This window comes from Hemicordylus capensis, chromosome 1 (assembly GCF_027244095.1).
Source record: "Hemicordylus capensis ecotype Gifberg chromosome 1, rHemCap1.1.pri, whole genome shotgun sequence".
NCBI lineage: Eukaryota > Metazoa > Chordata > Lepidosauria > Squamata > Cordylidae > Hemicordylus > Hemicordylus capensis.
Window position 1 is genome coordinate 49,616,581 of NC_069657.1, and position 27,551 is coordinate 49,644,131.

At 43.4% G+C, this 27,551-nt stretch overlaps 1 protein-coding gene and 2 long non-coding RNA genes across 3 annotated transcripts; 2 read left to right on the forward strand and 1 right to left on the reverse strand.

Annotated features, from left to right (window-relative positions):
- Window positions 1-427: 427 nt before the first annotated feature.
- On the reverse strand, window positions 428-12,474 carry EIF2B2 (eukaryotic translation initiation factor 2B subunit beta). The gene is made up of 8 exons (XM_053285903.1): window positions 12,229-12,474; window positions 10,474-10,594; window positions 7,490-7,638; window positions 6,139-6,302; window positions 4,937-5,032; window positions 3,968-4,105; window positions 3,078-3,144; window positions 428-676 (listed from the first exon to the last, which is right to left on the reverse strand). The coding sequence occupies exons 1-8, from the start codon at window positions 12,392-12,394 to the stop codon at window positions 519-521; spliced, it is 1,059 nt and encodes a 352-aa protein (XP_053141878.1). The 5' UTR covers window positions 12,395-12,474; the 3' UTR covers window positions 428-518.
- A 114-nt stretch (window positions 12,475-12,588) lies between these two features.
- Window positions 12,589-18,686, forward strand: LOC128340632 (uncharacterized). The gene is made up of 2 exons (XR_008313847.1): window positions 12,589-16,670; window positions 18,605-18,686. It is a non-coding gene; the product is annotated as an uncharacterized LOC128340632 (long non-coding RNA).
- A 15-nt stretch (window positions 18,687-18,701) lies between these two features.
- Window positions 18,702-23,116, forward strand: LOC128340629 (uncharacterized). The gene is made up of 3 exons (XR_008313843.1): window positions 18,702-19,891; window positions 20,271-20,352; window positions 21,482-23,116. It is a non-coding gene; the product is annotated as an uncharacterized LOC128340629 (long non-coding RNA).
- Window positions 23,117-27,551: the final 4,435 nt, after the last annotated feature.

Genomic DNA, 27,551 nt, shown 5'->3' on the forward strand with positions numbered 1-27,551 from the left:
AAGAAGAAAAAAGAATCAGAGAGCTGGGCTCACTCGGCAGGAAAAAGTAGCTTGGCTGTTGCAAGCAATTCCCTTCTATGTTTAAGCTATTACAGAACTATGGCCCCTGTTAACTGAACAAAGAGGCACCTTTCAAAGTGGTGATTCTCTTACATTTAGCAGGGGGAGAGCAACTGGCCTTATCCAACCCCAGCACAGCATCCCTCCAGTGGCTGTTGTTGGTGTCTACTTCATATTTATTTTTAGATTGTGAGCTTTTGGGGACAGAGAATCATCTTATTTATTATATATTTTTCTATGTAGACTGCTTTGCAAACTTTTTTGAAAAGTGGTATATAAATATTATTATTATTATACAATGATATGATATTGTCAGGCAAGAATTGAAGTGACAGTCCATATGTAGCACTAGAGGAGAGTCCTTGGCCACAGAGAAATGCATGGTCAGATTTATTTAGTTGCTATTTCTTCATGGAAAACATACACCTCTGTTCTGTGATATATATTGTATCAATAATTCAAAGTTCACGGTCATCCGGGTGATAGAGTTCATGCATGAGACGATAGATATAGGAAGGAGCGTTGCCACCAATGTTTGAGATGAAAAGAGTGATAAGTTCTGGAGGAACGTAGTCAAAGACTGGACAGTGAACATTGACCTTAGACAGAATCTCCCCTGAAAGAAAATAAAAAGCCATGTGATTTGAAAAGTGAGCAACAGAAGAGAACAAAAACTTGCATAGTTATGGAGTACAAGCACCAATGAAAGGACTAATAGATCAGCCCACCCTACAGGCAGTAGTATGATTTTGTATCTGAGGATGGGTCCCGGTTTATTTATGTGCAGTACAAAAATAGGTTGCTGAATGGATGGAAATGACCCAGAAATGACTTCTGGCCACCATTACACAGCACGGAGCCATTTTGAGGCTCATTCTTTAAATTTAAAACAACAACAAACAAAACCAAAACCACATTTTGAGGGGAATATTTGCCAAAAATTTGGCTGATTTTCCAGGGCATTTCTGAAGCACTGGAAAGCAAGATGTTATGCATCTCTACTCTTATTTCAACCCCCTTCCCATGTTTTGCTTTTGGGAGGTTAGGAACCTAACCCCTAGATTCCCATAGGAGTAAGGTTTATTTATTCATGTTTATAGGCAAGACTGGAACCCCCATGAACAAAGAGGGCCACCTGTGCTTCTGCCTATTCTTTGTTATCTGAACCTGACAATGCTGGGTTCCTTCTGCCACCCAATGTTCTCTGCCTAACTTCAATAATGATTGTGAATGTCTGGTGGCAAAGGGGACCCAACATTATCCACTTGACACTGGCAGGTTCGGATGACAAGGAAGTGCTGTGAGCACACACTCACCAGGAACCAACGTTTTTCTCCCACTTGCCATCACTACATGTGAAGCCACCCAGTGATTTAAAACTGCCCTTTTACTTTGCAATTTAAACTGTCTTGATTTAAATCAGTCCATCCTGGAAATGATCAATAAGGTATGCATTGCTAATCCCATACATTTCGACCACTTGTATACAACTTCTGAATTCTCCCTTTCGGATACAGGGTATGAAGCTAGATACGCTGCCTGCTTGACCTAATACTGAAATTCTTACATTATCTTTCAGGAAAAATCTTGAATGGAGAACCCACTAATACAAACTAAGTATTTTCAATCAATCAGTTATGTAATAAAAGCATGCAACTCCACCAAATAGAGCTGTAGCACAATTTTAGCACAGGATGCTATGCCTGCTTTCCACCAAGTCCTGAACACACTGCATATACTCAAGTGGATGTATCAGAGGAAGGTATGTAGAGCACACTGTGTTATTTATTATTTATTTTTATTTATTAATCAAATTTGTACACCGCCCCAAACTTTTGTATCTGGGTAGTTAACAATAGCATAAAACAAGTTAAAATATATACAAAAACTTAAAACAATCTAAAAATCACTCACAAATTAAAACCTTAAAATTTTAAAGAACTGAAAAAGCTTGGGTGAAGAGGTGGGTTTTCAAATGCTTTCTAAAAATTGTCAGAGATGGGGAGGATCGTATCTCAGTATGGAGCGCATTCCACAGTCTCGCAGCAACCGAGAAAGCCCGTTCCCGTGTGGCCACCAGTCGAGCTGGCGGCAACTGGACAGATCTCTCTGGACGACCTCAATGGGCGGTGGGGCTCATAATGAAGAAGACATTCTCTTAGACACCCAGGGCCTAACCCATTTAAGGCTTTATAAGTTATGACTAGCACTTTGTATTTTGCCCGGAAACCTATTGGCAGCCAGTGTAACTCTATCAACAAAGGAGTGATGTGGTCTCTCCAAGATAACCCAGAGACCAACCTGGCCGCCGCATTCTGTTCCAACTGAAGCTTCCGGACTACGTACAAAGGCAGCCCCACATAGAGCACACTGCATCTGGAGGTTACCAACATATGTACCACTGTTTTGAGGGCATTCATCTCAAGAAACGGACGCAGCTTGCGTATCAGCCAAAGCTGATAGAAAGCCCCTCTGGGCACTGCCTCAACCTGAGATACCAGGGAGAGGTGTGGATCCAGAAGTACTCCCAGACTGCGAACCTGTTCCTTTTGGGGAAGTGTGACCCCATCTAGAACAGGGAGATAAAAATCATCTCTAGAGTTCTGACCCCGCACAATAAGTACCTCCGTCTTATTTGGATTCAGTTTCAGTTTATTCTCCCTCATCCAGCCCATTACTGCTTCCAGGCAAGCATTTAGGGAAGTTATGCCATCTTCTGAAGAAGTTGACATGGAGAAGTAGATCTGAGTGTCGTCAGCATACTGGTAACACCCAACTCCAAATCCCTTGATGATATCTCTCAGCGGTTTCATGTAGATGTTATTTCTTACAAGTGGTTTATTGTCAACATAGTTTCAGAGCATAACCCACAAAAATGGCTTCCTGGTATTCAGTAAATAATACACCTCTTTGTGCCAGGAATGAGAACTTAGTACCTTGTAGTTCCAGAATCTCTACAAGCACCCTACAAGGCAGCTTCCGTTCAAAAAAACCTTTATTAACGAAAAAATCTTTACCTTCTGTGAAAGGCAACACTTCCTGTGGAGAGACAAACTTGTGGAATGAGTCATCTTCATTAAGAAACTGGAAGAAAAAACAACAACGGCTACATCACTATCACCCAGTACAAGAGGTATGGCATGTGTGCCATACTCACACATTTTCAAGCTTCACAGTCTTAATAGGAACTTTCAAAAACCCACCAAAAAGCAGCTGAGTCTTAGAATTCCAAATGCTATGCCCAATACCAATTTCTGTGCCTGTGTGGTACACAGTTAACCTGGTCTATACCATAAGCCCTCTTACAATTAATAGAGGTCTAGAATGGCACTAGAATGGTCTGACTTCATTGCATCCTGGAATCTTTCTCCCCAAGACATATTGGAATTTGGCAACTCACTTGTACTAACAAAGATCAACACTGGCCAATACAGTTTTTGATTTAACTTTGTGTTGCACCTCTGGCCCTTTTGAGCATTTGTGCTCCTCTAGATTATAGAGATATGGGCCAACATGTTCAGCTGCATTAGGAGGTTGGAGCAAGAGTTGTGCCCTAACAGGAAGGTTGCTGCAGAGCTCAGCCAAAAACCTGTCCAACAGCCAACTGCGTGCAGAAGGGGAGAGATTTTCACTGCTTTCACCTCCCTCCAAAGTACTTTTTGGCTTCTAGGAATATGTCCTTGAGGGCTGCGCAATCCTTGGGGACACATTTCTGGAAACCAAAGAATACTTTTGGAGAGAGGGGAGAGCAGAAAAAATTGTGTCCCCCTCCCATTTTGTGCACACTTAGCTGCAAACCAAGTCTTTGGCTAAGCTCCTCAGCAGCTTCTCTGCAAAGGCACAACTCTTGCTTCCCTCTCCTAACACTGTGGAAGATGACCATGGATATAAATGCCACTGCACTTACTTGTGGTGTGAGCTTGAACATAGGTGCACAAACAATGAGAGGGGTTGAGTGATGCTTAGCTGCCAGTGCCAAGGTATGTGTACCACTGACCGCTATCAATGCACCATTGGCCAAGATAGTCTTTGTCCCAATAATAACCTGCAAAATACAAATGCATATTAGGAAACAGTACATTACAGTGAACTGGGATGTGGCGGAAAGTGGGTTCTAATCTTGTGGCATGAAACATCAGGATGATGAGTGGTGGGTATTCCTAGCAACTACTTATGCCAGAGCAATCAGTTAGGGAAAAACATAGCTTTGGTTGCAAAATTATGACTATCTTTATCCATCTTGACTCAGATGGATTATATTCTCCATTAGGGAGACTCCAGGATATCATGCATTCAATCAGCCCACTTTGGCCATCTTTTCCCATCTTCCCAAAAGGTGAAAATCATGAGAAGCTACCTGTTAGAAGGTGACCCAGTTGTTGGAAGTACTGCCACCAACATCAGTTGTGTTCTAGACAATAAAAACCATGACTTTCCAAGAACAACTACTTCATATTCTTTCAGAAACTGAACATCTGTGGCCTCCAAAACTACACTTTTGATGCTATTCAGTTCAGCACCTCTGTTCTAACAAACAGAGTTCAGCATCTCGGTTCTAAGAAATTATCCAAGCCAGAAGGAGTGGTATTTTAGAAAGCATGCTTGGCTACTTTAAGCCCTACTTTCATATAGTTGTATAGGCACAAGGCCATGTGTGTGTGTGTGTGTGTGTGTGTGTGTGTGTGTGTGTGTGTGTATGTATATGTATTCATAAAGCTCAATGTATTTTGGGAGCTACCATATGCAAATACCAAGATTCCTCTTGGGCTGGAATCCTTCCTACTTCCATCATATATTTCCAAACTGCCAGCAACCACATACTGGTTTCCCTGTGAGACCCCCCCAGAAGCAAGCCCAGCCGCCCCACCACACCTACCTTGTTGACACGAGACATGACAGCAAAGATAGCTGCATCACTCATGACAGTGGTTTCTATGTTCTCTTTAGACAAGCGGGCAGCCATTTCATGACCCTGCAAAGAAGGAAAAAGGAAAGATTTTCATATGAGGCAAGTAAAGCTTGCGAGCTGAAGCTTCATGGACACACAGTTCGTGTCATCAAACTTGGTTATACCAATGGTGCCTTGAAGCTCAGCCTTCTTTCCATTAACAGCAGTCAGACACATGCCTTAGCATGATCACGATCTCTTTCTCAACTAGCATCTGGTAGCCAGAAATCAGGTGCCCTTTCAGCTATCATGCTAGCTGATGACACAAAAATGTGTAGCAATAAAGCTGATTGTGCAGCATGTGAAGAAATGCCTTCTTCTATCCAAAAACTGCTGCCTAGCAGTTTGTGTGGATGACCATGAGTTTGTTTTGTGAATAGTATTTTCTAACATTGAAATTCATTCCCTTCACACAAGTCATGCTTTTATAAAGTTACCTCTTAGAATATAAGAACATAAGAACTTTTGCTGGATAAGGCCCAAGACCTATCTAGTGCAGCATCCTGCTTCACAGTGGTCCGCCAGATGCTTCTGGGAAGCCCACAAGCAGGAGGTGAAGGCTTACCCCGCTCCTGCAACTGGTATTCAAAGGTATCCTATCTCTGAAACCTGGAAGTAGCCTATAGCCATCAAGACTAGTAGCCACCGATAGACCTTGTCTAAGCCCCTTTTAAAGTAATCTAAGCTGGTGGCCATAACCACATCTCGTGGCAGAGAATTACACAGATTAATTATGCAGTGTGTGAAAAAGTACTTCCTTTTGTCGGTCCAAAATTTTCTGGCAATCAGTTTCATGGGATGACCCCTGGTTCTAGTGTTGTGAGAAAGGGAGAAAAATGTCTCTCTCTCCACTCTTTCCACACCATGTATAATTTTATAAACCTCTACCATGTCTCTCCTTAGTCATCTTTTTTTTCTAAACTAAGAAGCCCCAAACAATGTAGCCTCACCTCGTAAGGAGTTAGACCCCAGCATCCAACCAGCATCCTCTAGTTAGAAAATATATCCCTATCTTCCCCAGCTCCATTTACGTAGCTCAAACATTCCCTAATAGCGAAAACACAAGTATCTTTTGCTCCACAGTAAGCAACCAATGGCAGCTAAGTGCAGCCCAGAGGACAGGCTTTTACCTTGCAAAAGGGGGCACACTCAGCCACAATGACATGGAACTTCCTCTTGCGTGCTGCTTCCTTCAGGAAGGCCTCCACTGTGCGCGAATAGCCAATAGTCATGATCACCTCATTGGAGTGGATGTGCTCCAGGGCCTGTGTGGCGATGTTGTAAGTTGTGCCTTCTGCAAAGAGAAGTTGTCCAGCAGTGAGAGGGGAGGCAGGCCCAATACCTCTCTCACGGAACATTGTTCAGAAACTAGAACAACTGTCAAAACAGGGTGCAAATCTTCTCCATTTCACCCATCTAAATTTATACTGATTCACTGGATCAGTATAAAGCCCTGATAGACTGACTGAGCCTAACTGAGTTAAGAAGAAAAAGAGCATATGCACAAAGCACATCCTATTTGCTGGGAGAACATCTTATCGATCGATCGAACAATCAAATTTGTACACAGCCTCACACTTTCGTCTCTGGGTGGTTTACAGCAACATAAAATAGGTTAAAACACAGAAAATAAAAACCTTACCATTTAAAACCAGAGTCAGATTAAAAAGCTTGGGTGAAAAGGTAAGTCTTCAAATGCTTTTTAAAAGTTGTCAGAGAGGGGAAGCTTGTATTTCAATAGGGAGCGCATTCCACAGTCGTGGGGCAGTAACGGAGAAGGCCCGTCCCCATGTGGCTACCAGATGAGCCAGTGGCACCTGGAGACAAACCTCTCCGGATGATCTCAATGGGTGATGGGGCTCAGTGAAGAAGCCGTTCTCTTAAATACCCAGAGCCTAAGCTGTTTAGGGCTTTATAGGTTATAACCAGCACTTCGTATTTTGCCCAAAAACTTATCAGCAGCCAGTGTAGCTCTTTCAGCACAGGAGTAATGTGGTTTCCCCGAGATGACCCAGAGACCAACCTAGCTGCTGCATTCTGTACCAACAGCAGTTTCCAAAATGCAAGTGGGATCTTGAGGTGGATGACTGGCAGGATGAGAGGGCATTATGTCCATGCTAACTTTCATAGTCTCCACAAATACCACCAAGGCAGAGTTTTCAGAGTTTGTTCCTTTACAGGATGTATTTCCCTGTGGTCATGTCCATATCTTGAACCTGGCTGGTCTGCATTTATGTCACTTTTGATATAATAGCTTTGGTGTCCTATCAGAGCATTCTGGTAGAAACAGATGAGGGAAGAAGTTCTACTTATTGCCTCTCATTAATGATCTTCCTGCAGATAGGAAGACAGCCTTACCTAGTGAACTGGAATGCAATACTTCAGTGAGGCTCATGGCAGGAACTCCCGATCTCCATCTCAGTTTATTAGCAGCTGTCTAGTTACCACAGTTCTTCCTATTATTGTGCTAGCATTTCTTACCTAGTTCAATCAATAGCTCATTAATGGTTTCGATGATATTGGCCCTAAGTAGGGGATAGTGAGTGTTGAAATCCTCATTGAGGCCTTCAGAAGTCAGAAGTTTGTGTAGCGATTCCTGCTGGTCACTCTCCTCACTGCGCCCTCGCAGCCTGTAGAAAGAACAGAACCTTTCAAACTGGGGGGGAAGAAAGGACGTGTTACCCCATGGCAATGTAGGCCACACCATCTAGATTAGGAGAATGCAGCTTCCCACCAAAGCAGAAGACTAGGAAAAGAGTAAGCACAAAACCCTTTTCTCTCATCTTGCCTTGACTCACAGATAGCTGGGGAATAGCACTGAGAAGCTGGCATCCTTCACTTACAAAGGCAGCATTAAAAAGAAGAAGAAATGTTTAGGAGAAGGGAGCTCCTCCCCATCTCTACCTCCAGATTTGTTTCCGCCCCCCATCTGCCTTCTACTGACCAGAGAAGAAAAGAACTCAGTGGCTAGACTGGACAAGAAGAATGGTCTAGTTTGCGGTTTTACTGGCAGAGCTCTGAAGAAGCTCTTTGCCATTGACATAAGAACACGAGAACGTAAGAACAGCCCTGCTGAATCAGGCCCAAGGCCTATCTAGTCCAGCATCCTGTTTCACACAGTGGCCCACTAGATGCCTCCGAGAAGCCCACACACAGTCAAGAGATAAGCGCATGCCCTCTCTCCTACTGCTACTCCCCTGCAACTGGTATTTAGAGGCCTATAGCCACCAGACTAGTAGCCATTGATAGACCTTTATTGTCTCCTTGTATGTATTTTGCCAGACTTTTCTCTTCTCTTCATTTGGGCAGGACTTCCAATTTTTGAAGGAAGTCTTCTTCCTTTCTATAGCTTCCCTGACTCTACTTGTTAGCCACGCTGGCATCCTCCTGATCTTTGTTATCTTTCTTCCTTCTTGGTTTATATTCCAACTAAGCTCCTATTATTGTGGTTTTAAATCAGTTCCATGCTTTCTGGCCCTCCTGACTTTCACTTTCAGCTTCCTTTTTACCAATCCCCTCATTTTTGAGTAGTTTCCTCTTTGGAAGTCCAACGCATCTGTGTTGGACTTCCTTGGCAGTGCTCTACTCGCAGATAAGCTGAATTGGATCACACTATGGTCACTGTTCCCCAATGGTTCTACAACTCTTGACATGTTGTACCAGGTCCTGGACACCACTCAGGTTAAGTCCAAGGTTGCCTTCTCTCTGGTTGGTTCCACAACCAACTGTTCTAAGGCACAGTCATTTAGCATGTCTAGAAATCTGGTCTCTCTGTCAATACCCACATGTAAATTTGCCCAGTCTAAGTGAGGATAGTTTAAGTCACCTACTATTACAGCTCTGTCCCTCTTTGATGCCTCTGATTTGCTTCTCGAACTCCAGGTCACTGTCAGCATTTTGATCCGGAGGGCGATAGCACGTCCCTAGTAACACATTTCCTTTCAATCTGTCACCCATAATGGTTCTGTGGAGGACTCCAGTTTTCCTGGGTTTTCTAGCTTGTTGGATTCTATTCCTTTTTTAACATACAGTGCTACTCTACCCTCAATCTGTCTTTCCTTGTTCTTTCTGTATAGTTTGTATCCAGGAATAACAGTGTCCCACTGGTTCTCACTGTTCCACCAGGTTTCCATTATGTCCACTATGGATTTGCAAACATATGGGTATGTTTATAATTAGCATTGGCAGACAGAAGGAGTAACATAAATACACCCAGATGTTAGCAAATTGATGAAGCTCACAGGGTGAAAATTTCCCTAAAGCACTGCTGGTCAATTATACTGTCCAATGACCTCTTAAAAGCCAAATGTTGTGGGGGGAAACATCGATTATGCTTGCTATTAAGTAAGATAGTGTTTGGTGCCAAAAAAAAAACAAAAAACAAAAAAAAAAGCATTTGCAAGAGAAATACTTAATTGGGGAAGGGTCCACACCATAGTAACTGAAACAAAAATACATGAAATTTCCCATGTGATTTGACCTGTCCATTAAGATCATCAAGGGAAGCTCTACTTCACATACTGTTGGCTGATGCCCAGTTGACAAGCATTGGTAAAAAAAAAAAAAAGTAAGGGCTTTTTTTAGTGGTGGCCCCAGGCTTTGAAATTATTTCCCCTGGGAGATCATATAGTCCCATCTCTTCCAGTCTTTAGACACCTACTGAAAATCTGCTTGTTTAGTCAGGTGTTTGAGAGACACTGCAATGCAGTTCTCACATTTGACTGATTTCATTTTATGTTCTCTTCTTAGTCATGTTTTTATTGTTCTTGTTATATGCTTATTCTTTTTTTTAACTATGCTGTTGGCTGCTTTGAGGTCCTAAGGCAAAAAAAGCAGCATATACATTTAAAAAATGAAATAACTGAGGCTACAAGGATGACCACTGATAAATCCTTCCTACAAAATAATCTGGATGGCAGTAATCCGTTCCGAATGCACATTTGTAAGTTGAAAAATTCGTAAGTCGAAAAGCAGTTTCCCATAGGAATGCATTGGGAACGGATTAATGCGTTCCGGAGCCTAGAAAAAAGACCCAGACCCCCAGTAAGGCTTGCAAACTGCACAGGAACATTTCTTTTCAAGAATAAACAGGCAGTAAACAGGCAGGCAAGTCAAGGAAACCGCATGTAAAATTTGTAAGTCGTGGAAACCCCATCTAAAAATTTGTAAGTCGAGGAAACCCCATCTAAAAATTTGTAAGTCGAAAAAACCGCATCTAAAACCGGATCTAAAACTGCTGTTTGTAACTCGAAAAATACTTATGTCGAGTAGTTTGTAAGTCGAGGGACCACTGTAATTGCTTTGGAAACATAACGTTAGAGGAAAGATCATTTCTTTACTGGTAGGAAAAAGAGATTGGCTGTGCTGGGTTCCGATTGCAAAAGGTCACAATTGTGTTACAAAGAAAATATTGTTTCAAAGGGTACAAAGACAGGAATACATGTGACAAAGAGAAGCTGCTTCACCTGCCATACTCCTCACGAATTATCTTCAGCACTCTTCTCACCATGTTACCCACAGTGGTCTCAGATGGCTGGGCTGCAGTCATTCGCCGACCCTCCTTACGAATCAATTCCATCAGCTCTCCTGAATTGGGAAGGAGATCTGGTAATTCTCTCTCAAAATGTTCTATCTGCCCACATCCCAAAGCATCTAATCCCCAACAGGACATGTTCAGGTGATATTTCAGCATGTTCTATTCATCTGACAGTCCATAGAGTTGGCAGGGGCCCGCATAGGCTTTGTGGTGTGCCACACTGCCTTTCCACTTTTTACATGGGAACAAAATGTATCAGTGGTTCAAATCAGCTTCCTCCCCACCAAGTTATTTAAACGACTTCACCCAGATAAAAAGTAGATCATACATCTAATAAATTCTTACAATCCATTGTTCAGCCAGAGATGAGACTAGAGTGCTCCGATACAATGGAGTTTGGGGCATCAGCACCTTTTTTGTACCCAAGAGAGAATTTTGGCAGGTGTAATATCATATAGGACAAGAAAAAGATACAAGAATCCTATACTTCCATTGGATCAGGTCATTCTAGTGAGAAAACGAATTATGCACATGGAATCAGGCATAGCCAATCGAGTGCCCCTGCCTGGTATAGTAATTAACGTGTCAGACTAGGACTGGGGAGGCCTAGGTTCAAATCCCCACAGTTGTGTCATTTGGTGTGAGGCAACTTCATATGTCCATAACAAGTGTATTGAGGTTGTAGTTGTAACTGAGTGGAAGAGCATACAGGAAGTCCCAGGTTAGGGTTGCCAACCCTCCAGGACTGGATGGGAATCTCTAAGAATCAGCGTCAGTCTTCAGGAGCATTTCCAGATGGGGCTTTTAGCTCGCTTCTCCTCCAGAATGGAGGGTGTGAATTCACATATCAGCTAGATTTACCCCAAAGTCCCCGCGAGCTATCGGGGAGTACTCCAGTCCAGACACGTTGGTTTTCATTACATGTTAGAGCAGTGGTTCCCAAACTGGGAGCCTCCAGATGTTGCTGAATTACAGCTCCCATCACCCCCAGCCTTCTAGCTGAGGCTGATGGGAATTGTAGCTCAGCAACATCTGGAGGCTCCCAGTTTGGGAACCACTGCGTTAAAGCATAGATCTATTTATGTCCAGGGTAAAAACAATCCACTTTTTTGCATCTGTTTGGGGGGAGGGCAAATTTGAACTTGTAGCATAGCCTTGCAGTAAAGTCTGCTGTCTAGAAAGGCTCACGAGCCATTGAAAGTAACCCAGGGGTTTTAATGACTTAATATGCGTGTGTCTGTGTATAGTGTGTGTGTGTGAGTGGCGGCGGGGTGTGTGTGTTAATATCCAAAAACAACTCCAGTGAAAGTTGGCAACTCTGTCCGAGATTCAGTCCTCAGCATCTCCAGTTAGGCCTGTCTGTCACCTTGGAGAGCTGCTTCCAGTAGACAGTGCTGAATTAGATGGACCATAGTGGCCGGACTCGGTAAAAGGCAGCTTCCTATGGGCATGTGTGAAAGGAAGCGACCTAAATAACATCACGAACGTCCCCCACCACCTTTTCTATTTAGGGAAGGAAAGAGCGGAGGAGCCCACCCCCGGGAGGAGGAGGAGGAGGAGGAGGAATGGATGCGCAGCGGCGAACGAAATGCTTAAACATCAGCGCAGCCTGTGGGTGCGATGCATGTGAGCTGGGAAGCTGGACTCTCCCCCGCGCCCGCCTGCCGCTTTCTCTCTTTCTCACCCGCGTTGTCCCACCGCCCGTTGGCTACGATCCTCCGCAGCAGCCCCACCGTCTGCCGGGCAGCCTCCTCCGAGCACGGCTTCTCCCCACCCCGCTTCAGCAGCGCCACGAAATCCTCGATTTGCCCAGAGAGCTCGGACTCCTTCTTCTTCGTTGCGCTCGACATCGTGGCGATGATTTGGGGTGAAGGATGGGACGGGGCGGGGAGGTGGGGGGAACGACCCACCAGGGGAACGGAAAAGACAAGCCACTCCGCAGTCAGCCGGACAATCTTGGAGATCGGACCACATTCCGGTTAGGTCCTTTCCCATTGGGCGAGCAAACACATCGTCCCGCCCTTTAAGACTCACGCACTAGAGGGCGGGGTCTCTGTCAAACATGACTCGTATTATTCGGCGGGAGGAAGTGTCCTGGCATTGATTGGAAATGTGCTTTTGTAAAAATCTTCCCTCCTCACGTATTACGAGCTATAACCTTGTAATGTGTTTCTACTCATCGAGGTGAAAGGAAACGAACCTCTCGGAAAGTTTATACTTGGAAAAAGATCCCCTCGTCTGCCACTACACTTCTCTGGAATTGACACAACTCAGTGACGCATTTATTCTCGTTATAAAGGGTTCAAAGAACCGGACCCCCAGCTCCACCCCTCCCTATTTTCTTCATTAGCTCCCTCCGAGGGGCCACCGAAAAGAGCGGTGGGTATAGGCCCCCTCTCCTCGAGCTATGCCCCTGGCTTAAATCATTGTATTCACGTTTCCCTTGTTGACTCACTTTTTTCAAATAGTTTAAAAAAACACCTTTTTTTTCCTGTTTCAAACAGGGATTGCTGCAAAAGTCGTTGCATGGTGGACTGCTGTTGTATTCAAGCCACACAATAAAGCTACTTCCTTTATTGTAAGCAGTCTCTTAAGATAATACAGCCATCAGGAGCCAAGCAAGCAGTGAGCCAAGCAAGACTGCTCTCTCATTGCTCTCTGCTCTCTTTTATACATTAGATACACTGATCCCTTTCAGCTGGTTCTCATACTCAACCCCTTTAAGGAACAGTATTTTAAAATCACATCACCATATTTCTCCCCACTTAATTAAAATTAACACACAATTTTTACATTATATAATCCTTAGTCCATACTGGTAAACGTCTTGCACGAACTGACCACCCTTCAGCTCCCCTTTGCTCTTGATCCTGTTCATTTCCTCTTTGAACCTCTTCTCTGGATTGGAATTCAGCCACTGGGTCGGAATTATCGGGTGCTGTTTGTGAAATGCCACCCTCTCCTTACTCACAGGAGCCAAATGGGAAGCATTCCACACTCTCCCACCCGACTACTGATAGGTATACTTTCCTTTCCTTTCAATGACTTTATGAGGAGATGTAAATCTACTCTTCCCTTTTCCTCTAATTCCTGGTTTCTTCACCCGTACATATGAACCACATTTAAATTCTCGTTCCTTAGCCCCCTCAAGACTGATCTATATACACTCTGGACTCCTCTTGTTTCTTTTCCACCCTTCTCATATCCTGCTCTGAATAAATTTCTGGCCTTGATTTTACTACCCCAGCCACATTCAAGTTAGTCTGCATTTCTCTCCCATGCAACAATTCCACAGGTGATTTCTGTATTATTGCATGTTGTGTAGCTCTATATACCTGCAAGAATTCAGTAGTACAGGCTTTCCATGCTTTCCCTTCTAGTCTTGCTGTTTGTAAGCTATCTTTTAAGGTTCTATTGAACCTTTCAATTTCCCCATTCGCTTGGAGTTAATATACAGGTGTTCTCCTATGTATGATATTACGTTCTGTTAGAAATGTTTCAAATTCCCAAGAGATAACCTGAGTCCCATTATCAGAAGATATCTCTTTAGGATTTCCTTCCCTACTGAAAACACTAGTAAGAAATTTAACAACTATAGCAGAAGTAGTTTGTGATGGGAATGCTACTTCAAGCCATTTACTATAATAATCAATTAAAGTAATGTCATATTGGCAATCCACAGAAGCCCCATCCAAAGGGCCTACTATATCAATGGCTACCTTTTCCCAAGCATCATCTTGAAGTGGCACTGGCTGTAATGGTATAGGCCTTGTTATTGCTGTCTTATCATATGACTGGCAAATAGTGCATGATTTTATTGCTGCTTCCACTTGGGAATCCATTTCTAGCCACCAATATAAATCCCGCAATCTTTGTTTAGTTCTCACCACTCCTTGATGAGTATCATGTGTCAACTGTATAATCATTTGCTGTAATTCTTCTGGCACAAGCAGCCAGTATGCCCCCTGGGGCACATATTCATCCTGCACTGAAAGTTCCTCCTAAATCCTATAATAAGGCAGCAACACAGGCCTGATCTTCCTCTTATGCTTAGGCTACTTGCCCATCATATATTCGCACAAACTCTGCTGAACTGGACATGTCCTGCATGCAGTCTGAAATTGTTCTTTTGTCACTGCCATAAGGGCATTAGAGATAATTGTGACTACTTCCTCATCACCTCTATCAACCATTACTTCTGAAGCTGGTAAAGGCAATCAGGATAAACAATCAGCTGTAACATTATGTATTCCCGGTCTATATTCCATCTCATAAGTAAAAGCAAGCAATTTTGCAGTCCACCTAGCAATATGACTACCTGCTTGTCCCATTCCTTTTGTGGTCAATAATGCTGTTAATGGTTTATGATCAGTACATAGCTTAAACATCTGACCCTACAGGTAAGTTCTCCATTTTTCAACAGACCACACACATGCAAGCGCTGCCTTTTCAACAGTTGAATATTTCCTTTCCACATCAGTAAGTGTTCTTGATGCAAATGCAACAGTTTTCTCTACATTCCCTTCATATACCTGTGTAAGTATTATTATTATTATTTATTCGATTTCTATACCGCCCTTCCAAAAAATGGCTCAAGGCGGTTTACAGAGAAATAATAAATAAATAAGATGGATCCCTGTCCCCAAAGGGCTCACAGTCTAAAAGAAACATAAGATAGACACCAGCAACAGTCACTGGAAGTACTGTGCTGTGGGTGGATAGGACCAGTTACTCTCCCCCTGCTAAATAAAGAGAATCACCACGTTAAAAGGTGCCTCTTTGCCAAGTTAGCAGGGGTTAGCTGTATAGCACCTAGCTCATAATCAGAGGCATCTGTTGTCACAATTATAGGTAACACTGGATCAAACAATATCAATGCAGGGCTATCAACAATTAACCTCTTAACATTCTCAAAATTTGTCTGTGCTGCTACTGTCCAATTCAAACTTGCAGTTCCCCTTAACTCTCAAAGATGCTCCACCACAGATGCATAATTTGGAATGAATTTAGTATACCATGAGGTCAAACCCCAAAAGGAACACAAAATCTGCATATCCCTTGGGGAAGGTGCCTCTAGGATTGCTGCCACATGATCACTCTTAGGCTTCAATCCCTGAACTGAAATGGTATGACCCAAGAAGAAAAGTTCTGTTTGTCTCCATTTACATTTTTCCAAATTAAGCCTCAACCCTGCTTCCTTAATGCAATCCAAAACTGACCTCAAATTATTTTCATGTTCTTCCACAGTTTCTCCAAATACAATTATATCATTGAAATAACATTGTGCCCCTTTCTGTTCTTTCAAAATAATAGACATCATTCTCTGGAAAGCACTAGGTGCTAAGGCAAGCCCATAAGTAACATGGTTATACTGGAAAAGTCTATCATGAGTAATAAATGTTGTAAGATCTCTACTATCTTCATCAGGGCTGTCCTTAGGGCATGGCAAGCAGGGCGACCGCCCCGGGCCCCACTTTTTTAACCCCCATTGGAATTAACTGGAAGGGGGCCCCGCACTGACTGATTTGCCCCGGGCCCTACACCCCACCAGGGCTCTCTAAGGACAGCCCTGATCCTCATGCAATAGAACTTGATGATATGCACTTTGTAAATCAAGGGTTGAAAACATCTTTGCCCTTCGTAATTCTGAGAATATTTCCTCTATATGAGGGAGTGGGTGTCTATCAGTTACAATGGCCTTATTAGGCTCTCTTAAATCCAGACCATCCTTCTTCTTTTTCACTACTATAAGTGAAACCCATTCTGAGGATTCGACCTCTTCAATAATATCATTTGCCCTCATTTCCTTAAGTTCCTGTGATACTGCTGCCCTGAGCATAAATGGTAATCATAGTAGTTTTTGTTGTATAGGTACCACATTCTGTTTCATTTCGAGTTTATGAATAAACCCCTTAGCACAACCCACTCCATTCTGATACTGCTCCTCCCCTATAGTTGCAACAGGTATGTCTTTTGAAGTAGTTTTTAACTGGGGAGGCACAACCTTTCCATCTATTACTCACAAACCTAATGCAGCAAATTTCTTTCTCCCAAGAATAGGAATACCACAAGAAGCAATATAAAACTCTGCTACTGTACTACATGGGCCAAATGTTATCCTTACAGGTAAACATCTCTTCACTGGAATTTGTTTGTTTAAATAGCATACCAACTGTAATTTAGGTTCAGTAAATGATATAGCCCCAAAATATTGAAAACATAATGACTCTGGCAATAGAGTCCAGGGTGGTAAATGTAAACAGGGTGGTTTACATTAAAAATTTAAAAAACATAATAAAAGAATTGAAATCAGAAAACATTTAAACCAGATCAAAACTCATTAAAATTAAAATTCAAACTAAAAAGTCATTAAAAGTCAGACTAAACAGAAAATGGCACAGAAGTAAAAAGTTAGACACTCCCTTCCCACCACTGTTCCAGACTGGACAAGACCCAGTGGAGATGGTTTTTAAAAGTGAAAATAAGCACGCAACTAGACAGTGACACATCTAATATCATGTCCTGTTTGGCTCTGGCTGGCCTTGGGTAAGTCAGCTGTTTCTTTCAGACCTCCTCTTTGAGGCTCACGTACACATTCCTCCGTTTCTCCTACTTACTACCACCATTCCCATCAAAACAGCCCCCAACTCTGGGAAATAATTAGCACATTCTTTTTCTAGGTTTCTGCACTGATATGTTGTTATGACATAAGAAAATTACTACAAACCATGAATCTGTGTTATGGGCAATATCTAGCACATGAGACCACAGAAAATGGCTTAAAGCCAAAGGCTGTTGTGGCTGGGATGGGAGTTATAGTCAGATCTAACACCCGGGAATCTCAATCCCAGTTTGAGAATTCCTGGCTTTAAACCATATGAGCTCCCAACCTGAGGTTAGTGGTTAGGTGCCTGTTATATTTTGCTTCCATAATGCCATTATCCACTTGAAGACAGATTTTTGCAAAACAGGCAAACCATTGGTGTCTTAGAGTAGAAGAGCCTCTATCCCCTGGGAATCTTTTTTTGTCCAATGACAACAAGGATAATTTGGAAAGAGTGAGATGAGTCTTGAGCTGTGTATTCCACCCACAACTTTATCCTGGCAATTCTCAGGAACATTGTGTTTTTTTTACCCATAAACCCCTTTGGTGTTCCCATCCGTGATGCAAATAGTAACAATCCCACGAGTTCTCATTTGAATGAGACGTTCCTGAGGTCATGCCCCTTCCTATATATGTCCACAGAGACCTTCATGCTCAACTCCTGTGCGTCTACAGCCTGGTTCTGATTGGTTGAGCTTATTCCAACCTAACCTGTTTTCAGTCTGCTCTGTCAGTTTCCCTTGGCCTTACAGATCAGATGGGACTTGGAGTTGTCTCCAGCCCTGGTCCCTGCTTCTTTCATTTGCCCTGCGTCTAACATCTTTCCTTTTGGCTACAATATCAAAGTTTTGGGTTGAGGCAGTTGTTATTTCAGCTGGGGGAGGCAGCTCCAGTGTAAACTGTCTGAGAAAACCCATCTGGCTCATTCCCAGGGAAGGTTATTGAAACCTTGGCTCCAAGTACCCTCAAGACACAGAAGGGAGAGAGGTGATGTGATAAAGGGAAGTAAATTCTCCCTGAAGTTTTTCACACCCGGCTTTTAGTATGCATCTCCAGAATTGAGGTGTGTGTTCATATATCGGCCAAATTTAACCCAAAGTCCCTGCAACCTATCAGGGAGCACTTAACACACAATTCAGGGCTTCCATCGTGCATTAGAGTGTGGCTCAATTTATATCCATGTTTAAAAATCCACTTTTTGCGTTGTTTTTGGGGGGCAACTTTGAACTCACAGTAAAGCCTCACAGAAAGCCCAAGCTTACTGTCTGGGAAAGCTCCCTGTCCTGTTCCCTTCTCTCTCTCCCATCAATCTTCTTCCATCAGTTTTCCAAGGACAGCAGAGACCAGGTTATAATGAATGGAATTTGTTTCCCCCAGAACATAACAGAACATTTTTTGGTAGTATTTCAGTAAGAGTTATTGTTATTGGTGTTATTACTATTCATATTTAATATAGTGCCAGCGATGTACATGGAACTTTACAGAGAATACGAGCAAGCAAGCAAGCAAGCAAGCAAGCAAGAAAGAAAGAAAGAAAGGGGCAGGCAAGCAGATGCAGGCTTTGGCCTGATCCAGCAGGGCTCTTTTTATGTTCTTATGATTAAGATACAGTTGCTTACAAAAGCTTGTGTGCCACAATAAACCAGACAGCCTCTAAGATGTGCAACAGCATAATTTACTTATTATTCATTTTAACTCATGCCAAGGAGGCAGGAGAGAAATGGGGGGAAGATTTTGCACAGGACCAAATGACAGGAGGTGCATATGCTGTGGTGGGAGAGGGCTGAAAATCCAAATACTGATTGAAAATAACCAGCCATGGCTCCATCTGCAAATTTATAGTGGGGATACCCAGTTTGTGTTAGGTGGAAGTGGCAGCGGCAGCGAAAGACGAATCAGAAACAGAAACAGAAGCAGTACTGGGAGGAATGTGGGGTCCCTAGCAAAAAGCAGGAGCAGTCTGTGTCTGGTGAGAACCTGGAGGCGGTAGTAGGAAGTGTTGCAGGGTCTATCTTAAGCATCAGGAAGGAGTCTCTGTGGGGAAATGCAGGGTTTATTTTGGATAGTGCAGTATTTGAGAAACAGAGAGCCAAAGCAAATGGGGTGGGAAAGTAGCCATTCCTGGCAGCCTGGACAGTTGGGATGGTAAAGCCAAAAGCAGCTCCTTTCATTGCAGTTGCTGGAAGATGGAAGAAGAAGCTAGACTGTTCTCATCCCTGAGGCTCTCTGATAAATCCTTCCACTCCCTTTAGTTTCCCTGCCGGGGACCACATCAGACTTCCTTGGGCTAGAAGCCCAGATTTCTAAACCTATATTTGTTATATTGTTCAAATATATTGTTGAACAATCTATAGATATATTAATATAACAAATATATTGTTATATTTGTATCTTCAAATATAAAGAGCTCTGAAGTGTGTACAGATAAAGAAGGATCAGTCTCTTCAGGAAAAGATGAGGTCTCTGCATAGGGAACAGCTGCAGAGAGACAAAGTCTAAACCTAGTGATTGTGGCTGTGGGGATGAGGATGTGGGGTGTTGCGCTCCTAAATACTTCTTTCCCTTTGCAGAAGTCATACTATCACCCTCCCTCCCATTGATCCTGCTGCTACCAGAGTTTCACGGAATTAGGCAGCCCTTTCCATCCACGGCACAAGGGATTGCCTCCTCACAGTTAAGAGCCTGTGTCCCAGGAGTTTTCCTGCAACAGGCTACATTGGCAGCTCTAAAGGTCATTTTCTAAGTAGGTCCCACTCTTTTCCCAAGCTGTGTATAGTCGTATAGTCTGCTGTGCTGGCACAGCTTGAGGTTGCTGGAGGGGGGGGGAGAAGGAGGGGGGGAAAGTGGCACAGCTGATTGGCCCCAGTGATGTGTGTTTGGGATGAATTGCTTGCTTCTGTGCTGCTCTGTGATGGTGTCTGGCTCCCTGTGCGGTCTGGTGTGATTTCTGCTATTCAACTCTTTAAACTGTTTCTACCACAACCACTGCTTTTGGCATGGGCCGGGGATCTTCCTGCCACACACGCAAAGCATCATCATTTACACTTCTGAAAAAGGAGCCCAAAATGCAATTAAATCACAAAGGATTTAATCCCAGATTTATCCGTTTATTTTTCCTTCAGAAAAGACAGAACTGGCGGAGAGATGAATGAGAAAATGCAGCCTGCAAAGGCCTTTCCAGGAGATCAGTTTAATGCATAGAGGGTATGTTTTGTTCATTTGCTGTGTGCACCGCTCACATCTTTCCTCAGTGTTGCATTTTGGTTGCATTTCCCCAGCACACAACATTCACTGGGTATCATCCACAGTTGTTGTTATTTTATCTATCTATCTATCATTTTATAAAGCGCTTTTCCTCCAGGGAGCCCAGAGCGGAGTACCACATACTTGAGTTTCTTCTCACAACAACCCTGTGAAGTTGGCTAGGCTGAGAGAGAAGTGACTGGCCCAGAGTCACCCAGCTAGTTTCAGGGCTGAATGGGTATTTGAACTCGGGTCTCCCCAGTCCTAGTCCAGCACTCTAGCCACTACACCACGCTGGCACACAAAGTTGGGAAAAAGTACTCCAAGCCATGGACACCAGTTGTGCTTCCATCAATGAGGTCAGATCTAATGACATTCCTGTTCTGCTAACCAGGTTCTTAAGGGGGAGTGCAATCCCTTCTAGTATTAAATTGTACTTACACAGGAGAAAGATCCTTATGGGCACAAAGAGCTAGAAGCCCTAGAACATAATGAGTAAAGTGTGCCATCAAGTCGATTTCAACACCTGGTGCCCACAGAGCCCTGTGGATGTCTTTGGTAGAATATAGGAGGGGTTTACCATTGCCATCTCCTATGCAGTATGAGAGGATGCCTTTCAGCACCTTCCTATCTCGCTACTGCCCAATATAGATGTTTCCCATAGTCTGGGAAACATACCAGCAGGGATTCAAACCTGCAACCTTCTGCTTGTTAGTCAAGCATTTCCTCACTGCGCCACTTAAGGTAGGTAACATAATGAGTATTAGGCAAGAACTGGAAATGAAGACGGTATGGAGAGAAAGAGAGAATGAAGAAGGAGGAAGAGGTGCACAATGGTGCAAGGCCATTTGAGACCTCTTCAGAGACCTCTTCCCCAGTTGCAGGGGAGCAACAGCAGGAGAGGGGGCAAGCCCCAACCCACTCCCTGTGGGCTTCTCAGAGGCATCTGGTGGGCTACTATGTGAAACAGGATGCTGGACTAGATGGGCCTTGGGCCTGATCCAGCAGGGCTGTTCTTATGTTCTTAATGGTGGCACAACCTACATGGCGATTCATTGACCAGATTCATTATGGTGTTTTTGTTGAACAGATGTCGCAAAACCATACGTGTCGAATGAGGCTTCTGCTGCGTCTCACACCTGGAAGGCTTGTTTTGCTTCATGCTGTTTACACTGAAAAGCTGAATCGCTGAGCCAGCCTGCGCGTCAGTTTTCCTCCTGTCATGACTTTGCTTTCAAAGAAGTGCTTCTCAGGAATTATGTGACATGACTGTCAGGATGCTGCAGTTTTTCCTTCTACTTTTCAGCTTTTAATATTCATCCTCCCTCCCTCCTTCCCTCTTTGCCTCCTTCCCTCTTTTGCTGTATCTGCCCTCTGTGACATATTTCCTGTTAATCAGTATGTGCTGGTGTAAAGAGTTGGGTTTGGGAAAGAGGCTTGTTGTTGCATGTGCACTGTGGCACGTCCCCACAACATCTGCAGCAGCGGGGCCATTTCAGACTTCTTCAGAACAACTTGGTGAAAGATCTTATGTGCATACGTAATCAGGGGTGCTGATCCCCTCTGCAAACATTTGAGGAGTTCACCCTTCATTTTGCTGAACTCTGTCCCATCAAATGTATCAACTCATATCTTTAATCCCCTAAACCTATTTTTCTACCCTACAAAAAGTATCTTTCCTCACAGCCCCAAAATGGAAGTGAGAAGTTGCTTCTCAAGCTTCCTTCTATCTGCACCCCTGTACAAAATCATACATAAAGAGCCTTCACGTATACATTTTATGCACACAGGCTCTTTCACAATTTATGCTTAAAACACATAGTGGCGAGGAGAGAAGACAGGGGTGCAATCCTGCTCCCACATGTGTGTTCACCACACCATGTAGAAAAGCACTTTAGAGTGTGCATCTTCTCTGATACTTTCCCACATCAAGGCTAGCTGCCTGGGAACAAAACTAGTCCCCCACACCCACAATGCATTGTGTGAATATGGAGTATTGTACCACTGATGCTAGATCGCAACTACGACTACTGCAGCACTACAAATAGTGCAACCCTGTATTTATATTAAATACAGTATAACCTGTATTTAACCTGTGTTTTTAAGGGGATCGTCTTAAATTCAGAGTCTCTTCTATTCAGGTAAATATTTATTCGTAGTTTGTTTTATGCTGTAAACAGCCTAGAGACTTCAGCAGTGGGCAGCATACAGATTTATTAAATAAATAATAATAAATAATAAACATGGCAAGATTTTTGTATTTACCTTAATCCAAGACTAGGTTTCCCTCCAAGTTCTTTGATGTTAGAAATCAGGGTCCTCTTCCTTTCAGGTAAATACAGTATTTGATTAAGTGCTGTCAAGTCAGTGTCGACTCTTAGCAACCACATAGATAGTTTCTCTCCAGGATGATCTTTCTTCCACTTGGCCTTTAAGTTCTCTCAGTGGTGCATTCATTGCTGTCATAATCAAGTCCATCCACCTTGCTGCTGTTCAGCCTCTTCTTCTCTTTCCCTCAACTTTCCCAAGCATTATGGACTTCTCAAGGGAGCTGGGCCTTTGCATAATGTGTCCGACTGAAGTATGATAATTTGAGCCTGGTCATTTGTGCCTCGAGTGAAAATTGTGGATTGATTGATTTGTTCTGTGATCCATTTGTTTGTTTTCCTGGCTGTCCATTGTATCCTCAAAAGTCTTCTCCAGCACTAAAGTTCAAAAGCGTCAATACTTTTTCTGTCTTGCTTCTTCAAAGTCCAGCTTTCGCATCCATAGAGTGTCATGGGGAAAACCATTGTCAAAATTATTCGAATCTTTGTAGGTATAGACACGTCACGGCATCTAAAGATCCTTTCCAAGGCCTTCATTGCAACCCTGCTTGGCCTTCATTGCAACCCTGTATTTATATTAAATACAGTACAGTGGTCCCTCGACTTACAAACTACTCGACATAAGTATTTTTCGAGTTACAAACGGCAGTTTTAGATCCGGTTTTAGATGCGGTTTTTTCGACTTACAAATTTTTAGATGGGGTTTCCTCGACTTACAAATTTTTAGATGGGGTTTCCTCGACTTACGAATTTTACATGCGGTTTCCTTGACTTGCCTGCCTGTTTACTGCCTGTTTATTCTTGAAAAGAAATGTTCCTGTGCAGTTTGCAAGCCTTACTGGGGGTCTGGGTCTTTTTTCTAGGCTCCGGAACGCATTAATCCGTTCCCAATGCATTCCTATGGGAAACCGCTTTTCAACTTACGAATTTTTCGACTTACAAATGTGCATTCGGAACGGATTAATTTCGTAAGTAGAGGGACCACTGTATAACCTGTATTTAACCTGTGTTTTTAAGGGGGTCATCTTAAATTCAGAGTCTCTTCTATTCAGGTAAATATTTATTTGTAGTTTGTTTTATGCTGTAAACAGCCTAGAGACTTCAGCAGTGGGCAGTATACAGATTTATTAAATAAATAATAATAAATAATAAACATGGCAAGATTTTTGAGGCCCACCTCCCACCCTCTGCATCGTTTGGAAAGGCACTATGACAAGAATAAGTGTCTCAAAACATTGTCAGTGCACAAACTGGAATTCATCATTAGTACTCCCTATTTCCCTGAGTAGCAAGAAGTTCTAGGAGCAACACTCTTGGGTTTGATTTCCTTTGGAGGAGAGATCACTGGACCTTATGGCACCTTTGTAATGTTTGATTTATTTACAAATCTACAAGAACATTAAATGGAAGGAAACAGCTCTTACAAGGAAGCAGTTCCCCTATCTCACACGTAAGATCTCCAAAGAGATGCCCTGCATTCCATAACACTCTTGTCACTCTTAACTAGTCCCACTCTCTCAGCTTCTCATTTAAGTCCTATTCAGATATTGCATTGTACATGTATTCAGGTGTCTGAACAAGTGTTTGTGTGAATGACTGTACCTGCATTCATTTTAAAAGTGAGCCTGGTTACAGGCCCCCTGAAATGCAGGCTACGAGTAAGAAGTGCACTGCTGTACTTGCATTCAGCATAACATGTGAATAACTGTATTTGTGTACAGATCTGTATGCCTGTAGACTTGTAAAAAAATATTCTCCCGCATTATTTAGCATAGGAGAGAATATTTTGAAGAATTATTCTACCCATTCTATTAAATGTATTGGAGAATATTATTTTACAAGTCTAGTCTGTACACTATACACAACAGCCCTATTCATTTTTATGTTCAATGCATGTACAGATCTGTACACATGTATAATTATTTACATATTAAGTTGAACACAGAATCCTATACCATAAAATGGTTAGGTGTGCGGTCGTGCTGCCCGTGTCTTTTTGGGCCGTTCTGGGCATGCGCAGAGCGCATGCTCAGATCAGCCCAAAAAGACATGGCCGCCCAGACACGGGCGGCCATGTTGGAACAGGGGAAGCGGCGGCCTAGGAGAAGCGGCCGCCGCCAACGGGAGAAGAGTGCTGGTGAGGCGTCGGCGGAGCCGCGGCCTCGGCCAGAGGTGGCGGTGGCCGCGGCGGGGCGACTGGCCCCTATGGCAGCCGCCGCCGCCATGGCGAGAGGGCCGGGAGGAGGAGGAGCGGCGGGCCGAGGAGAAGCGGCCACCACCAACGCCAAAGGAGAGTGCGGGCCGAGGTGGCGGTGGCTGCGGTGGGCCAACTGCCCCCGATGGCGGCCGCCGCCGTGGCGGCAACAGTGCGGTACATGGTGAGCTGTGGCATGGTGAGCTGCGGGAGCCTCCCCTTCTCCACTCTCCCCGTCGGGTCTTGGGCTCCAAGAGCAGCACCCCCACACACACTAGAGCCCGTTATTACAACGGGCTTACACATACTAGTGTGTTCATAATGGCCTTCAGACATTTTGGTTGGGAATGACGGGAGTTGTTGTCTAACAGCATCTGGACACCTACGTTTGAGAGCCCCTGCACTAATGGCTTACTCCAGAATTCCCAACCAGTGCTTTGGAGGGAGGTTGGCTCCAGTATGTACTGTTTCTTCCCACTAGCACACTTGTATTGCTGATTTGCCATTGTTCAGATTTGTTAAAAACCTGTTTTTTTCTGAAAATCTGTCTCCTTCCAATGTTTATTTCAGCTCTTACCCATCTATTTCGGAACATACTAACAACATAGGCACAGGAACACTAATTGGGGTTCATAGAATATGATAGATAGGCTGCATTCACACGTAACACGAAACTGAAGGTTTCTTCACCTCCGTTTTCACTAGCTGTATGTTCGAATGCGGGCAACCAGAGTTAAGCAGGAGAATGAACCCCTGGTTTCCCTCCCCAAACTCCAGTCTAAACTTTCGGTTCAGAGTGGAGTTCCACCGCCTTTAACTCCAGTTGCACAGTGCCAGCGTTACATCCAACTGCTGGCATTGCAGTTTTCCCCTCATGCAACTGGAGTCGTGGGAGGAAGCTCCTCCCATGCTCCGGCTGCCATTTGTCCAAATGTGGATCGGAGAGGAGGGAGGGGTGCGGAACCGCAGGTCCATTGGACCCACAGTTCTAAGTTATGTCCGAAGGCAGCCATAGTTTTTAACATTCTTTGCAGTATATAACCTGTTGTACCATCTGTACACTCTTCTCTCATTCAAGTTAGACTGAGGAGATCTTGGCTGAGGCCACCCAATGAACTTCATTGCTGCTCTCCCATGCCTGAATCCAATGCTCTGTCTGTTGCATTGCACCATCACCTGTTTTTACTCAAAAGCTGCTGCTCCTCCCCTTTCCTTTTTAATCTCCTCTGGCACACTTTTCTTGTTATCTCATTCTGGGCTAATATTGTTATGACTGACAAAGCCAGCTGTATCCATAGATGCTAAATTGGGACACTAACTGCATGAGGTTCTGAAGTCTGAGCTGGCAACAATGGACATCTGACTATTTCTGTCTGGAAGGATGGATGCAGAGAACAGAAAGAAAAGAACAGTTCGGTGCATGTCTACCAGCTCTCTTCATCTCTGGGATAATCCTTGGCTCACCTTCTTGTGTGGGATGCAAGCTTGAGGCTATACAATGGTGACATTGTTGGGGGGATGGCAGATACTCTCCTGGCCAAACAAACTCTCAGAAGAGATGAGATCTGGTGGGATGACAGGCTTCCAGACTTAAACGTGAACAGAATCTTTTTGCTGCTGTTAATGTGGGTGTGCTCATCAAGACTGCCATTGTGCAGAACAGCAACGAAAAATCATAGGAAGTGATAGGGGGTGCAGAATCCACCTCCCCAATAACCTTTGCTTTCACTCGAAACAAAGCAAGTTTCTAGCCCTCATATATGTTTGAATGTTTGTGGGCAAGTCTTGCAGAAATTCTCCAAAATGTGATAAGGGCTAAACCACATGTAATTAGGGGGGGAAACAAAACTGATCTTACAACCCTTCCCTTCTCGCCCAACCCCACCCCCCACCTTTTTTATTTTTATTTTTACAAACTTCAACTTTTCAACCCTCAAAATAAATCTTTCAGGTAGGATGTTTGTAAGTTTACTGTATTGTGGATGTATTAATATTTTCTTTGTTGTTTATATACTTGTAAAAAACTAATAAAAATGATTTAAAAACAAAACAAAAAAACAAAACCCTACATTATATTAAATATATAGCTTAGTCCTGTGTTATTGTTTTTCTCTAAAGTAAAATACAGGTGAAACTCGGAAAATTAGAATATCGTGCAAAAGTCCATTAATTTCAGTAAAGCAAATTAAAAGGTAAAACTGATATATGAGACAGACGCATTACATGCAAAGCGAGATAAGTCAAGCCTTAGTTTGTTATAATTGTGATGATCATGGCGTACAGCTCATGAAAACCCTAAATCCACAATCCCAGAAAATTAGAATATTACATGGAACCAAGAAGAAAAGGATTGAAGAATAGAACAATATCGGACCTCTGAAAAGTATAAGCATGCGTATGTATTCAGTACTTGGTTTGGGCCCCTTTTGCAGCAATTACTGCCTCAATGCGGCGTGGCATGGATGCTATCAGCCTGTGGCACTGATGAGGTATTATGGAAGACCAGGATGCTTCATTAGCGGCCTTCAGCAATTCTGCATTGTTTGGTCTCATGTCTCTCATCCTTCTCTTGGCAATGCCCCATAGATTCTCTATGGGGTCAAGTCAGGCGAGTTTGCTGGCCAATCAAGCACAGTACA